This window comes from Puma concolor, chromosome B1, assembly GCF_028749965.1.
Source record: "Puma concolor isolate L17-30 chromosome B1, mPumCon1.1.hap2, whole genome shotgun sequence".
Lineage (NCBI taxonomy): Eukaryota > Metazoa > Chordata > Mammalia > Carnivora > Felidae > Puma > Puma concolor.
The window spans coordinates 105589879-105605953 of NC_141670.1; the positions used below are offsets into that span (position 1 = coordinate 105589879).

Consider the following 16075-nt stretch of genomic DNA (forward strand, 5'->3'; position numbering starts at 1 on the left):
CAGTGTAGGAAGATGTTTTCTCTTTTTAGTGTATATAGACTTAGCTATTGCTGAAATTGTTGATCACAAAAAAATCACGGTTTAAAATGGTCTGAAATGTTCAAAAGTGTCTCTTTCCTATGGCTAACTACAGTGCTGACTTTGAGGTCCTAGGGGTAGTCAGTCCTCAGAAACCCCCAACTACCTCCTCACTGTGTCACCAAGTCCCCTGCCCCCCAAGGGCTGTGTGCATGTTGGGGCCATACAGAGGGTGACACGGTATTTTAACTATCTCATTTACCTTTCATCACTGCTATAAATAAATTCAATGCTGAGTAAAAACCCCTGAAGCTCCAAGTTCAGAACTCCAGGTCAGCTAAAAATTGGAATTGCCTCCTGGGGAAGCAAATTTCAGAATGTTTTATAAGCTTTGCACACAGACGGTGGGGCGCCAAGGTGTGAATTCAGGCTGGATGATGTGAATTTAGCTTCAGAAAGAGCGGCAGTCAGCATTATTTTATTACTCTTCCCATCCAACTCTGAAGGAATACATTCCATGCACCACATCGACATGCTTCCCATTTAAGGACGGAAGCCCCTAAACCTGTTTATAACTTCATTCTGTCAGTAGGTTTTATTATTTCTCTTCCTGAATATGTAATTATATGTATATCGTGGAGCCTACTGAATTCTTCTTATTCAAGACTGTCGCTATTTATGTCCCTCCCCTGAAAATTAGTAGGAACGTTTGGAAGACATTCAAACAAGACAGAGTTATTTTTGTCTCCATGGTGTAGGCCGTACTGGCACTTATGTTGGTCCCCATGTTTTAATTTCTTCAGAACATAGCAAGTACCTTTTAAAATCAGTGTAATAGACATCTAGTCTCCTATTCTGTTAATGACACCTGAGAATATTTGGTGGGGAACATGGTTCTAGAATGGCTTTATATTTATATTTCATCATTTTCCCATTAAGGTAATCCCTTCTTGAAAGAGTTGCATTCGTAGGCTGTATCATCTCTGGGCAAAATAAGTATAATTCTAAATAAAGTATGCCATGGACAGACTTGTTTTAGTCAATAATTAATATAATTGTGAGCATACCACTATAAAATAGTGTACTGTGGATGACGATCCGTGTTAAAAAACATACTGAAGCTAATATTTTATACAACATATGGGACCGTTACTGCCAGTATTCTCCCAATAAGTATGTTAGCTTTCATTAGCCCCAGTAATAAGTTACAGGCTATTTATATAGTCTCAGCACAGATCCAGCTCTTAATATCATTCAGAGACAACACCAAATTTTGCATAGGGTGAATTTCAGTTTCAAATGGCATAAAGAGATCTGTGTCCTACTCCCTCCCGTTTTCTCCTTGGTAATTTGTAACTAGTGTATGACTTTAGGAGATGGTGTTAATACTGGTCATCTACTTACTGTACCAGTTAGCTAACACTTGCTCTGCATCAGTTCCTAATTCTGTGCAGAATTAACATGGACCCTTTGGGCTTTCTAATATTTATTTCAGCTATAAATACTTTGGGATGCCTTCTGTGTTTCAGATAATATAACAAGACAATTTTGTAGACAGTTCTTAATTTGGCTGTTGTCTTCCCTGTTTTCTAGGACTTTGCTGCCTATTTGGCATTTTGTGGTATTGTTCTTCATAATGCTCAACTCTATGAGACTTCACTGCTGGAGAACAAGAGAAATCAGGCAAGTCTGATTACTAAAGAGAGCGTATAGGAATTCTTTTTTTAAAAAATTGTTTAATTTTTATCCAGGTAAAATATGTGTATGATTAAAAATCCACTTAATATTTTAGCTGTATCTTCTAATAATTTTTTTCCATTTCCTGTATTCCATGCTCTGTTGCTTTATCACTGTTAGAAAATATTCATTAACTTAAAAGAGGTGGATTTATTTGATTTACATCACTCTGTACTTGCCATTATCCTGTTCCACTAGTATCATTACATCTGTTTTAAGTTACTGGATGGGTTGCATTCATAATGTTAGATACGGCTGTTAGTTCTTGCCCTATCAACTAGAGACATCATCTGTTGATTCTATGCTTTGTAAAATGAGGATCTTAGCATCCCTCATCTTTCCTTCCCAACTGCCATGACTTGCCTCTGCTTTTCTCAACAGACCTTTTTCTGTTGCCCACATTGATAACATATATGTTGTTCTACAACCATGGTTAACTTTTAGTAAGCTTTAGTTTAATTCTCAAGTTGTGATTTAAAATAAAGTGTTTATAAGTACCGTGACTATGTAAATGTTCATATTACATTTGTTACACAACTTTCAGTTTTTCATGATGTTTCTGAATTCCATTCCTTTTTTTCCCCTTGAACTTTTCCCCTGAGTGTAGAGTAGCCTTCATGTTGTTAGTTTTTCCCCCATACTCCCCATTATTTAGGCATACTGTTGAGTTCTTTTCCTTGGAGATCTCAAAGTTGAGGTTTTCCACCATTTCTCTTCCAAGCTGAACTATATCTCCCCTGCCTGCTGTATAGGTGTCATCATAGAATTTTCCTTCACTGCTTTCTCAGAAGGGCTCCACTGGTTGTCCACTGGATCCCATAACTCCTTCTTTCTCAGTTTATGCCCTTGTTTTATTGCAACATATTCTCAATTAATTTCTTGAGAAAGAGTATTGATCGGGTAAGTTTTCTGAGTCCTTGCATGTTCGAAATTGCCTATTATATCATCCTACCAGTTTGGCTGGGTATAAAATTATAAACTGAAAAATCACTTTCTCAGAATTTAGGGGTGGTGTTTTTGTCTTCTAACTAGCGTCCCTGTTGTACTGATCCTTGGCTCTGTGTAGGTGTTTTGTTTTGTTCTGTTTTTTGTCTAAGCTTTTCATATCATGTCTCTATATCTTCTTTTTACAAGTTAATTTTATAATATGACTCTTTTTCATTTGTCATACTGGTACCTGGTCATCCCTTTCCATCTGGAGGCTTAAACCCTTCCTTTCTATGTAATTCTTTTTCATTACTTCTTTGATAATTCCTCTCTCCCACCCTATATTTTCTCTTTTTAGATCTTGTGTTAATAAAGTATTGGATCTTCCATTGCCTTTGCCTACAGTATCTTCCTACCTGGTCTCCCTGCTCTGTTCTTGCCACCCATTAATCTAGTCCCCATTTTTACAAACACAGATACAAGCCTGGTACTTTCTTCCTGCAGTCCATCATAGTCCAAACTGCTTCCAAAGACATACAGGGCTTTTGAGATTCCTTCTCCACTTGAGTCTGCAATCTCATCTCCCCAACTCTCCTCCTCACACTCTATAGCTTCTCTTAAAACTTGATTAAGACTTATAGTGTATGCCACCCTCTCTCAATTTAGTTGCTTTTGACTGAAATATTTCCCTTTCCCACTTCACCCAAATGATGCCTGCTTATCTCTCAGGGCTCAGCTAGCATAGCATCTCCTCAAATTTTCTTTGACACCCTTTCTTCCTCCTCTATACACAGATATTCCGTGAGATTAGAAGACATTCTATGGAATTCAAAGGAAAGAGAAATTACCAGGAAAAAACACAAAAGGACATCTTCAAATTTTGTCTGTTTTGGACAGTATTAACTGTGCTATGTGAAAATGCTGATAAATGTTGATCTCAGAAGTTTGGAACAACAGCAATGACAGTGTGTTTTATGTATCAGATAGTATTCAAAATGCTTTAGAAATGTTCACTTATTTAGTGCTTACAATAATCCTATGATTTGATATTATTATATTACTGTTATCCCCATTTTTAAGGAACTGGCCCTACATCACAAAGCTCACAGGGAGGGAAAGCAGGATGAAAAACTGATGACTCCGGTTTCAGAGTCTGTGATTATAATCACTATACTAACTGTACTAACAATCAGTATGGAAGCTCTGGTAGTAAATAGAAACTTACGTATTTAATACTTGAATGCAAACTTGGTTGCAACTTGTTAGACTGTAAATAAACAACTCATAAATTGTATAAATCATTGTATTGCTTTAATAATTACAAACAATTACTAAATAATAAACTAAATTTTCTTGTCTAGGTGCTGCTTGACCTTGCTAGCTTAATTTTTGAAGAACAGCAATCATTAGAAGTAATTCTAAAGAAAATAGCTGCCACTATTATCTCTTTCATGCAGGTGCAGAAATGCACCATTTTCATAGTGGATGAAGATTGCTCCGTGAGTACAGAGTATGACTTCTTTATTTTTAGAAAGACAGAAACCTATGTTCCTTAAAGCACAGCTTTTAAACCTCATGTTAGCCTCAAATCTCTCGATAAAACCTAACTGTTTATTGTTTATGCAAAGCCAATCAGAGTATGAGCTGTTCTGGTTGAACAGGGGTAGAGGTGAGGTGAGAGGATGCCTTCCATGCACCATTTCACCTTTGTGTCCCTCCACTAAGTGGTTACCATGGGAATATCTGTGTGCTGCTTTTGTCAATGACTACACTACCTTGATGGAGAAATACATTGTCATTATGGTGTGCAGACCTTTTGTGGTCAGGAATAGTGGTGCCCTGGTTGCGATGAACAAGTAGACCCCCATTCTGAGTAGGTTGGGAATAAAATTTTCTTTTTATCAGAAATCGGCTAGAAACCAAAGGGCATGGCCCAATAGAGGCAATATTATTAAAGGTACTTGTTAGTCCTAAATCCTTTACCAGCAATGGAAAACCACTAAACTGTTCTAATTGGCATATTTCAATCCATTGATGTGTAATGTAAAGAAACAGATGTGTGTGGAAAGATGGAGTATTCTCACCGAGTGCTGGTTGCTTCTAGACAGGCCAGTTGAATTCATGGTTAGAATCAGAGCTCCTAGCCTAAAGCAGTTTTCTTCTGTGCAGTTTCTTTCCCTTTTTACCTATGAACCACTACTTCTGGGATATATCTTTTTATGTCATTTATTTTCTTTTTCCTTTAGACCCTGAGAATAGGCTCTTCATTGGTGGGTTAGGAAAGATATCATATATGATATCTGAATTGATGGGGTTTTGGGGAAGTAGAATAATAAAAGATATATAATATTTATATTAAAATTTCAAAAATTGTTTTAGATAGTAAGACTGTACTATATGACTCAACATTTTCTGAATCATTTTGTGGTGTATGGGTGTCTAAGTCTCATTAACTGGATATCAAATGAGAATTTACTGTGGTAAGGTAGTCAGTATTCTCTTAGATACTATTTCATAGTTTCAGGCGGTTACAAAGTCCTTAATACGGAGATGATTGCAAGTAGCTATCCTTTTAAAGTTCAGGTCAGAACTCATTAATGCAGTAAGTCAATTTACAATTTTTGCTCCGTGACCTGTTCTTTAGCATTTAATTTTTGAAAGTTATACGTAAAACACTGCTTTTTTAGACAACTTAAATATCACTTTAATTAACATTCAGCTCATGCGCCTACCGGTTAACATCTGCCATGGCAGCAACTGACTTGGATCATTGGTGCTTTGCAGTATAGCTCAGCAATGTGAACATTAATGTATTTTGTTCACTTTTTAAACCAACTTAATTTGTTGAGTTTGGGAATCAAGTGGCTTGATGTCCATTTATACAATAACTTTTTGTTTAAAAAGATTTCAACATGAGCAAAAATCCAAATGTAAGGAAGAAAGGACTCAGTTCTTCTCTCCCCAAATTAAACTAATATCATTGTTTTATTTGTGTGTTTACCTCCAATTCTTTATTCAGTTGCAAATGTAGCATGGGTATGAATATGTATTCTGTTTTTTAATGTAACTTCCAAAGTATTTCTCTGTGTTGCTAATCTTCACAATTATTTTTTTTTGAAAAATTTTTTTTAATGTTTATTTATTTTTGAGACAGAGAGAGACAGAGCATGAACAGGGGAGGGGCAGAGAGAGAGGGAGACACAGAATCCGAAACAGGCTCCAGGCTCTGAGCGGTCAGCACAGAGCCCGATGCAGGGCTCGAACTCACGGACCGCGAGATCATGACCTGAGCTGAAGTCGGACGCTCAACCGACCAAGCCACCCAGGCGCCCCTCTTCACAATTATTTTAATGATCTCATAAAATATGTCTTTTAAAAAGATCTCTATCAACAGCAATCAATATATGCATAAAAGCTAAAAGGTGGATTTTGAATAACTATGGAGAAAATTTGAAGCTACCATATTCATTAACACCTGGTAGAAAAACAAAAAACAAGTAGTACGCAAATGAGCGTTTTGCAAGTGAATATCAGAAACTGGTAAGAACATGGGAAGGCAACTTGAGGCTGTCAGGAACGGAGTGCTTGTGTCAGTTTATTCTAACTTGAAAAATATCACAAGTATTGTCATCTTTCCTCGGTTGCACACACTTACATGTGTGTATTTAGATAGATTTCATTACATTGTCAAACTTATTTCTCAGTCCATGTTATCCTCTGTTTTCAGGATTCTTTTTCTAGTGTGTTTCACATGGAGTGTGAAGAATTAGAAAAATCATCAGATACTTTAACAAGGTAAGGTAGCTTCTCCTCTGTCTTTATCAAAAGTCCAGCTGGCCCTTGAACAACATGATTGGAACTGTGTGGGTCCACTTATACATGGATGTTTTTCAATAAATACAGTATACTACTATAAATGTATTTTCTCTTCCTTATGATTTCCTTAGTAACATTTTCTTTTCTCTAGCTTATTTTATTGTAAGAATACGGTATAAAGGGGTGCCTGGGTGGCTTAGTTGGTTGAGCATCCCACTCTTGATTTTGGCTCAGGTCACGATTCCAGGGTTGTGGGATTGAGCCCTGCGTCAGGCTCTACACTGAGTGTGGAGCCTGCTTGGGATCTCTCTCTCCCTCCCTCTCTCCCTGCCCTTCTCCCACTCATGCTCACATTCAAGAGAAATAAATAAACATAAAAAGGAATACAGTATATAATACATATAACATACAAAATGTGTGTTAATCAATTGTATATGTTAGAAGTGAGGCTTCTGGTCAAGAGTAGTCTATTAAGTTTTGGGGGAGTCCAAAGTTATATGTGAATTTTTTATTATGTGGGGTATTGGCACTCCTAACCCCCCATCGTTTAAGGGCTAACTGTATATATAATACTGGCTAAATAGCTATTTTGTGACCTGTTTAAGACACAGAAGCTATGGGATGCTTTCCCCCACCCCACCAACCAAAAATTTTATTCCTGAAAATACTTTATTCTTTGATGACAAAGTTCCAGTGTTTTTTCCCCCTATAGTTGACCTATAGGAGAATTCCCAATATAGTGAATGGTGTCAAAATTAGCATAGACCTATGTACAATATTTTTGTGGACTGACTCATTTAAGGCCCACAAGTTTATATTGCAGTTATATTTTTCATTGAATATTGGACGCTCACTGGAAATTTGATAGGCTTCTGAACAAACTTCTCTTCAAGTGTGCTGTGATTTGTAACCAGCCACAGGGATTTAACTACTAACAGAAGGAAGCCTATGATCTCTGTCACACCAATACATATACCCAAAGGCTAGAATCAAACCAGATATCTATTGCAGCTCATGTGTTTGTCATATTTTCTGTAATTTAAAAATTTGTATTAATTTTTGTTGTGGTTAATTATCACTTGGATAATAGAAAATATTTATAAGATTGAGGTTAGAGATATCATTGCCCCTATTTTATTTGCGCTTTTTGAAGAATTTTGATAAGGACTTAGAATAAACTACCAAATGTTCTTTCTCAGATTCCCTTTTCCATCCTTAGTAAAAAACTGGTGTTTTTTGCTTAAGTGATAGGCTATTCTGAGGAATACAAGTCTGCAGGGTAAAGTGACTGGAATTCTTAGGTATAGTGTTATTTATCACAGTTTTCATTGTTCATTTGTTTCAAATTATTTCACCCCCTTAAATAACTTACCTCAAATTTCTCAATATTATTTTATCCCTAATTGTTGATGTTATATATAAAAGCTTCATATGATCATGGAAATAGAACATTGTCCTAACTTTACTATTTGATACTAAAACTTACTATTTGATATTTGATATTTTTTACTGCAGTTAACCTATTAGAGAATTATTTCATGTAGTAAATGGTATTGCTATTAGTAAAAGTAAAATTGTTATTAGTAAAAGTGCTATTAGCTTCAGTGACCATGAGTCCTTTGAAGATAACCTCTGTGCAAATCTAAACTATAGAACATTATGTAAGATAACTGGCCTGGTCTCTTCAAAAAGTCAGTGTCATTAAACAAAATGGAGGGAAGTACTATCTTGGACGTGATAGCCAAATGCAATGCATGAATTTTGGTTATTTTGATTAAAACAACTATCAAAAGAAAGTTTTTGAGAAAAATTGGAAATCTGAATGTGGATTGGATTGTAGATGTTGATGGGGGGAATAATCGTTACTTTTCTTTGGAATTAGGAAGATATTGGGGTTAGCAGGAAACTTTTTATTTTTGTAAGATTCATCCTGGTGTACTTAAGGATGAGGTATTAGAATGTCTGTACCTTCCTTTAAAATAGTTCAACCAAAGATAAATAACTATCTAAATTTAATACATTTAAACAAGTAAATATATTCACACATACATACGTAGATAAAACACATGTGGCAAACATTATGAATTGTGGAATCCAGAGTAGGATATTCATTTTATTTTCAACTTTTTTGTATTTTTCAAAAAGTTCATTAAAATTGGAAGAAAATGTTTATAATAAAAATTTTTTGTGATAAATGCAATAAAAAAATTGGAAACGGAAAATCTCTGTAGATCATGTAAAGCAGAATTGCCTGAGTTTACAGCTGTCTTCAAGAACAGACTACTTCAGTGCACAGCCTGGTTCTGTTCAAACCCTGTTACGACTGACCCCTGGTAGGTCTGAAGACCTGTCTTTCATTCTCTTCTGCCCCTCATGCTCTCTCACGTTCCCTATCCTCTTATGTCTTCCCTCATCAAGATGGAGACACCTTTGACCATGGTGACTTAAAGTTTAGTTGGTTAAGTGATTATATGTATATCAAAACTGATTAGTTCTAGACTATTACTTTTAACAGTGTGATACAATGAAAGACCTTTTCTCTCATTAAAACAATTCGAGGAATTTGCAAAGGGTCAGATGTAACTTGGGGGCAGTTGGGGAATTCATCTGATTCAGAAGGTACAACTGACTTAAATGTTTATTGCTAACTTGGGCCTGGAGTGCGTAGTCAAAGTAGATAAACCATGGTATCTCTCTCTACCTGAGATTTTTCAGCTACCTGGAGTTTTTGGTTCACAAAGATAAAACTGACCTTCACTTCCCTCTGGGCATTGCTGGTCATGACAAGTTTATATCCTATTACCATGTGTATTCTTTTCCTAAGCCCCTCTGTGCACCATTATATTTTCTGGCATATTTGACATTGTTTTAGTAACTTTTGGGTCCTTTCTGAATGTGTGATAATAAGCCCATGTCTTGGTGAGTATTGTGTGTTTCCCTTTTAATAAGTGCTGGTATCTACTGCCTGGATCAGTTATGAAGTTTCTTATTCTTAGGAAGAGCATTAATATAATTTTGGTTTTATGATGCTATGACATTTTTGTTGCTTTTTAAAATTTTTTTTAATGTTTATTTTTGAGAGAGAAAGAGAGAGAGAGACAGAGCACAAGTAGGGGAGGGACAGAGAGAGAGACACACACAGAATCTGAAGCAGGCCCCGGGCTCCAAGCCTTCGGTACAGAGCCCGACATGGGGCTCAAACTCACGAACTGCGAGATCATGACCTAAGCTGAAGTTGGATACTTAACCAACTGACTGAGCCACCCAGGTGCCTCTTTGCTGTTTTTTATAAAGAATGCTTTAGAAAGCTTCTAGATAAAACACATGTAAATATTTGATTCTTTTACTTTTCAGATTGCATAATGAATTGCTATATATGCAAATATAGACATACATTTAATGTATTTACATATATCCATAGGTATGATACTTTATATTCAGTATAAAATGATGAAATGATACAAATGATATGAAAATGACATAAATGATATAATGACCATATGTGGAATTTAAAAAACAGAGACAAACCAGAAAATAGACTTTTTAATACAGAAAACAAACTGGTGGTTGCCAGAGGGGAGGTGGGTGAAATAGATAAAGGGGATTAAGAGTTCATTTATCTTGGGGCGTGTGGGTCGCTGAGTCAGTTAAGCGTCCAACCCTTGATTTTGGCTCAGGTCTTGATCTCACAGCTGGTGAGTGCAAGCCCACATTGGGCTCTGTGCTGACAGTGCAGGGCCTGCTTGGGATTCTCTCTATCCCTTTCTCTCTCAAAATAACTTTTATTTTTTTTTTTTAAAAAAAAAGAGTTCATGGGGCACCTGGGCGGCTCAGTCGGTTGAGCTGCCGACTTCGGCTCGGGTCATGATCTCACGGTCCGTGAGTTCGAGCCCCCCGTCAGGCTCTGTGCTGACAGCTCAGAGCCTAGCGCCTGTTTCAGATTCTGTGTCTCCCTCTCTCTGACCCTCCCCCGTTCATGCTCTGTCTCTCTCTGTCTCAAAAATAAATAAACGTTTAAAAAAAATTAAAAAGAGTTCACTTATCTTGATGAGCACTGAGAAGCATGTAGAATTTTTGAATCACTGTATTGTACACCTGAAACTAATATAACACTCTATGTGCATTATACTTGAATAAAAAAAAGAGTAAAATAAAAAAGAGCATAAAATGATGAGTTATATACATTTACCTTTGAATATATGTACAGCAGCATATGTCTGTATAATCACATTTTATGTATTGGCATTTTCATTTTTATTACAAATTCAGCCTGGTCCTCTAATTTCTAATGAAAGCTCAACAACCCCAGTGATTTGGTATGATAGTGACCTCTACTGGTAAATATGCATTTTAAAAAAGTGTGGTCTTATTTATTTGATTTATTTTGAATAGTGTGTTCCCTCTCTGTAGGCAAAATGGAAGGCATTTTTCCATTTATTTTTGTCATCATTCCAAGATAGTCTTAGTATAAAGATATTTCTATAAAGGATAAATAAATAGGTCAGTGTGATTACCTTAAGGGAGTAATTTCATGGATCATTTTAACTGATTCATTAACTAATTGTATAGCATTTGAAAGTATTCACTGATGCCTTATGTCAGCTAAACACTTAAAGTTAGCCTTTTAGCGGTGCCTGGGTGGCTCAGTTGGTTAGGCGTCAGACTCTTGATTTCAGCTCAGGTCAGGATTTTGCTGTTGTGAGATCGAGCCCCACCTTGGTCTCCATGCTGGGTGTGGAGCCTGACATTCTCTCTCTCCCTCTCCCTTTGCCCTTTCCCGCTTCCATGCAATCTCTCTCTCTCAAAAAAAATAAAGTTAGCCTTTAATTAATGATACAGTAAAAGGCCTTTTGGTGATATAACTCGTCTTTATTTTTATAAAAATTAGATATTAGGCCTAATTTTGCCAAACCTCTGAATTAAAAATGATGTGTAGTGACTTCAGCATTTTGAAAAAGGACTAAACCAATATTGACACTTCACCAGCAGACTCTTCATTATGTTTCTAAAGTTGTTTATTGATAGAATGCAGGACTCTCCAATTCTCAGTCTTAAACACTTTGCCAATCCAAACTCTCTCCCATGAGATGAAATGCTAGGCAATTTTATGATGTCAGCTGTAAGCAAATCGTTCTTTTAGGTGTTCATTTCAGTTGAAAAGCATGACTTAGTATTTGTCCAACCAACCTACTAATTATCTTTTATAAATTAAAATAACACATTGAAGACAGTTTTGAAATGTTAAGTGTAAAATGAAAATAAATATTCAGGGTGAATATTATACATAATTATTAGAATCACATCATCAGTGAGATAAAGCACAGTAAAGCTGTTGTGAGTTGGGTTGCCTAAGAATTTTGGAAGGGAAGCTCATCTCCAGGTGGTGGGAGGTTTTGGAGTTTCTGTGCTTCGTTTCATAAGAGCCATCCAATTAGAAGGGAAAAAATGGTATTTTAGTGCTATAGTTTCATTGTTAATTAACTTGATGTTAATTTTTAAATGCACATTTTTATCATAAAATGAAAAATGGATAGAATTAATTCTTTAAGCTCACTTTCTTGGAATATATATACTAGTTAATACTTGTTATTGATTTTTGTATTAGAAAACAGAATTATAGTAAATACAGTAACACTATAAAAAGTAGTAAAAAGGTTTTTACAATTTAAAAACCTGTGGATACTAAGTAGATGAAGAGCATACACTCTGAAGTCAGACTGATTGAAATTTAAGTTCCATCTTTTACTAGCTGTAGGGCTTTTTGTAAATGATTTAACCCCTCAAAGCCTCAGTTTCTTCATCTGTAAAATGGGGATACTGATAGTGGGATTATAGTCAGGACTAGATGAGATAATATACACAAATGCTTCAGAAAATTTTTGGCACGTGTTAAGTACCAAGTCAGTGTTAGCTGTTGTTTCCATGTCTCTGTGATGGAGTTTTCTGTCTTTGACTTATATAGCCTGTGATTCCCATTTAGTTCTAAAGCACGTACATTTCTCACTGTGTCCAAGCTCCATGTTCCTGTCTTCTCAATAATTTATTCATATACATCCATTGATACTCACTGTGCAAAAAGCAGTGGATGTCACAGGTAGCCCAAGTTCTCCAAGAAGCAAATGCCAAGACTAGATTAAATGTGCAGGAAATTTATTAGGGGAAACTCCCCGTGAGGCTAAAAGGGGACAGAGCTAGGAGAGCTGTGGACCTCCACACAAGTCTAACCTAGAGTGAAAGAGAGGGGAAAGAAGGGATGCGGGGAGATGGGCAAAAGAGGTGAAGGGGTAGGAGGTACAGGCTTCCAGTTATGGAATGAGTAAGTCATGGGGATGAAGGGCACAGCCTAGGGAATATGGCCCATGGTATTGTAAAACCACCTGTATGGTGACGGATGGGACCTACACTTGTGGTACACAGCATAACATACAGATTGCTGAATCCTGAGGCACCTGGGTGGCTCAGTCAGTTGAGCATCCAACTTCGGCTCAGGTCATGATCTTGCAGTTCATGAGCTCGAGCCCCACGTTGGGTTCTGTAATGACATCTCAGAGCCTGGGGCCTCCTTTGGATTCTGTGTGTGTGTGTGTGTGTGTGTGTGTGTGTCTCTCTCTCTCTCTCTCTGCCTCTCCCTTGCTTACACTCTGTCTCTCTCTCAAAAGTAAGTAAATATTTGAAAAAACTTAAAAAAAAAAAAAAAAGAATTGCTGAATCCCGTGTTGTACACCTGAAAGGAATGTTAACATTGTGTGTCAACTATACTTTCAGAAAACTTTTTGAAGAAGATAAATTTTTAATTTAAAAAAGTATCATAAAATATCTCAAAGCAGAAAAAAAGGAAGAGAGAAAAACTTAATAAAATTCTTTCAGGCATGTTTGATTTTCCCCTTGGTTTGAAATGTGTGAACGATTATGGGGGTGGATAAAGCAAATAACTGAGGAAGTAAAACAGACAGGGACTGGACCTCAGTCATTCTATAAGCTGATGAAAAAATAAGACGTGGAAGAAAATTTGTATGGATTTTACATAAATGGCACAAAAATCAACCTGCCCATTTAACGGTGGTAATAGCACTACTTATGACATTTTAAAACTTGTTTTAGAAATCTGAATAATTATGGGTCTTTGTCTTTTCAAAACATTTAAATTGTAATAACTACCAAAGTTGTGAATCATCACTTTTAAAGTGCATTTCCAATTAAGACATACACTTTACCCTATAATTTAAGACTAGTGTATATCTCTTATCATTTATTTAACTCTGTTTTACCCATGTTTTTTCACTTCATGGAAAGAACTCATATCTGTTATTTCCACAGGGAGCGTGATGCAAACAGAATCAATTACATGTATGCTCAGTATGTAAAAAATACTATGGAACCACTTAATATCCCAGATGTCAGTAAAGACAAAAGATTTCCCTGGACAGTAAGTAAACCAGTTTTAAACTTGGAGCTCGAACACTGTTTTCCCATCAGATCCACACTTACAAGGACTCTTCAGCTGAAGGTCTTAGAACTGGCTCTTTCAGAGTGATCTGCTGAAGGAAAATAAAATAGTTCATAACATCTCTTAAGGGATGGTTAGCTGTACTCACATATTTTTCCCTCTACTTGGATCAGTTTTTTAATGTGTAATAATGAGTTATCAACTAATTTTGAGGCAATTTATTACCTACTTAATGTCAGTGACATTCCTTAGATAGTGTTGCTATAGTTCTTGAGTTTATCCTAAAAAATTAAGTTCCATTTGGCTCAAACTTATATAGCTGGTAATCTACTGCAGTGAGCAGCTCTGTGGAGAAATGAGTATATTTTCTTTGACAGCAAAGCTACCAAGATCAGTAGTATCTCAGACACTGAAAACTTTGAATTGTCGTGTTTTCTGTCTCTGGAAATGCATTGCACTTTGAGGCAGCTGCCTTGATTTTGTTATTTGCGAATCTAGAAGACCCAATATGGGCAATAGAAACAGTGGCAGTCCTAAAGAAACACAAGTTTGTGGCATTGGTATCCCAGATAGTGTAGTGCTTTTCGGATTCTGCCCATCTTGTTAAGTTATTGAGACATCTGCTACACTAGTATAGTAAATAACTGCATAAATATTTGCTTAATATTACCAAAAGTTGCTTGGGAAGTTTACAATGAAAAAAAAGAAATATAGGATATTTATTACTTTTAATAATGTAAAGACTAATTGGTTTATATTGCATTTATGTGAACTTCATTGTTATTTGTACATTTTCTGCACTCTGATGTTATCTCAAGCTAATAAAAGATGAATATATTAGTGGTTTCAGATGTCCAGTATAGTTTACATAACACCTAATGGGCAAATCAGTCTCTTCATAATTTGTACCTGTTTTGTTTTATTTTTGTTTTTGTTTAGAATGAAAACACAGGAAGCGTAAGTCAACAGTTCATTAGAAGTTTGCTTTGTACGCCTATAAAAAATGGAAAGAAGAATAAAGTGATAGGTAAAGCCTTTTACTAACCCATACTCTGGACTTATTAAAGAAAAAAATGTATTTCCAGAAGCTTTTTTCCTTCAAGTGTAAACTGAAGAAATAAAATGTGTGAAAAAAGATAAAAATTGGAATAATGAAGGACTTTTGAAATAATTTTACATTGATAAATGTTGACAGACATTGTTAAATATCTTAACTGTAACATATTTTTGTAATTATTATAATGCTATTTCAACAGAATTTTTGTTGAAAGATGATGTGTTGAAAGTTTGTAGACTGAGAAACATTAGGTCAATAATGTGTGTTGTTTTAGCTATCACTTCATGGCTCTGATTTTCTGTTAAATATGTGGTTTAGAGTTTAGAAGGTATTCATTTGTTCAAAAATATTTATTGAGCACTCTGCTGTTCTAGTGATCTGGAATAAATCAGCAAGCAATGTGGAAATCCCTGGCCTCAGGGAGTTTACATTCTAAGGTTATAGAAAAATGTCTACTTCAGGAATGCTGGAAGAGTGCATCCTCAGAACAAAGTGGAATGATGTTTCCTATTATTGACACTTTTATTTCTTGGCATTACAAGTTATATTAAGAGTAGTACGGAAAATATGAGGTTTTCAATGTCAGCCGTGCATGACTGACACGTGAAAATAGTCTGAACTGTTAACATTGTCCCAAGAACTTGGAAATAAAGGAAATATGAAGGCTTTCTAAAGGCTAACCTTTTAAATCAAAAGCCTAATGAAGTAAGGCTTAGAAATGTTAATTACCTTAAAGTAAAAGTCTGAATAGTTTCTAGGTTGCAAGACTTAACTATAATTTTATTGAAAGAGGGTATCAGAAAGATGGGGGAGGAGAGGTATTATTAACGAAAATAGAAAAAAAAAAAAAAAAACACAAATACCTATCCAGATTCTGTCCAGCAGTCAGGGAATTTTTGTCCCTCAAGTGCAGATGGATGTAGTAAGTTGTGTCAGTCTGGGTAGAGTATTCTGACCAAGTGGCGAGGCTATCACTTAGGGGGCAGTGGATGTAGCAGGTTGTAGCCATCAGTGATTCCAGTGCCTTTGCTGGTGCACATCCTTCTTGTGAGACAGATACACCAGGGGATACT

General features: G+C 36.0%; 1 protein-coding gene across 5 annotated transcripts in view; it reads left to right on the plus strand.

Annotated features, from left to right (window-relative positions):
- PDE5A (phosphodiesterase 5A) overlaps positions 1-16075 on the plus strand; it is a 141580-nt gene that overhangs the window by 57432 nt on the left and 68073 nt on the right. For all 5 annotated transcript variants that reach the window (XM_086704315.1, XM_025922013.2, XM_086704314.1 and 2 more), the window contains exons 5-9: positions 1612-1701; positions 4044-4181; positions 6410-6477; positions 13816-13924; positions 14885-14972. In XM_086704315.1, coding sequence (XP_086560441.1) covers positions 1612-1701; positions 4044-4181; positions 6410-6477; positions 13816-13924; positions 14885-14972 — 493 coding nt within the window. The remainder of the gene's footprint in view (positions 1-1611; positions 1702-4043; positions 4182-6409; positions 6478-13815; positions 13925-14884; positions 14973-16075) is intronic.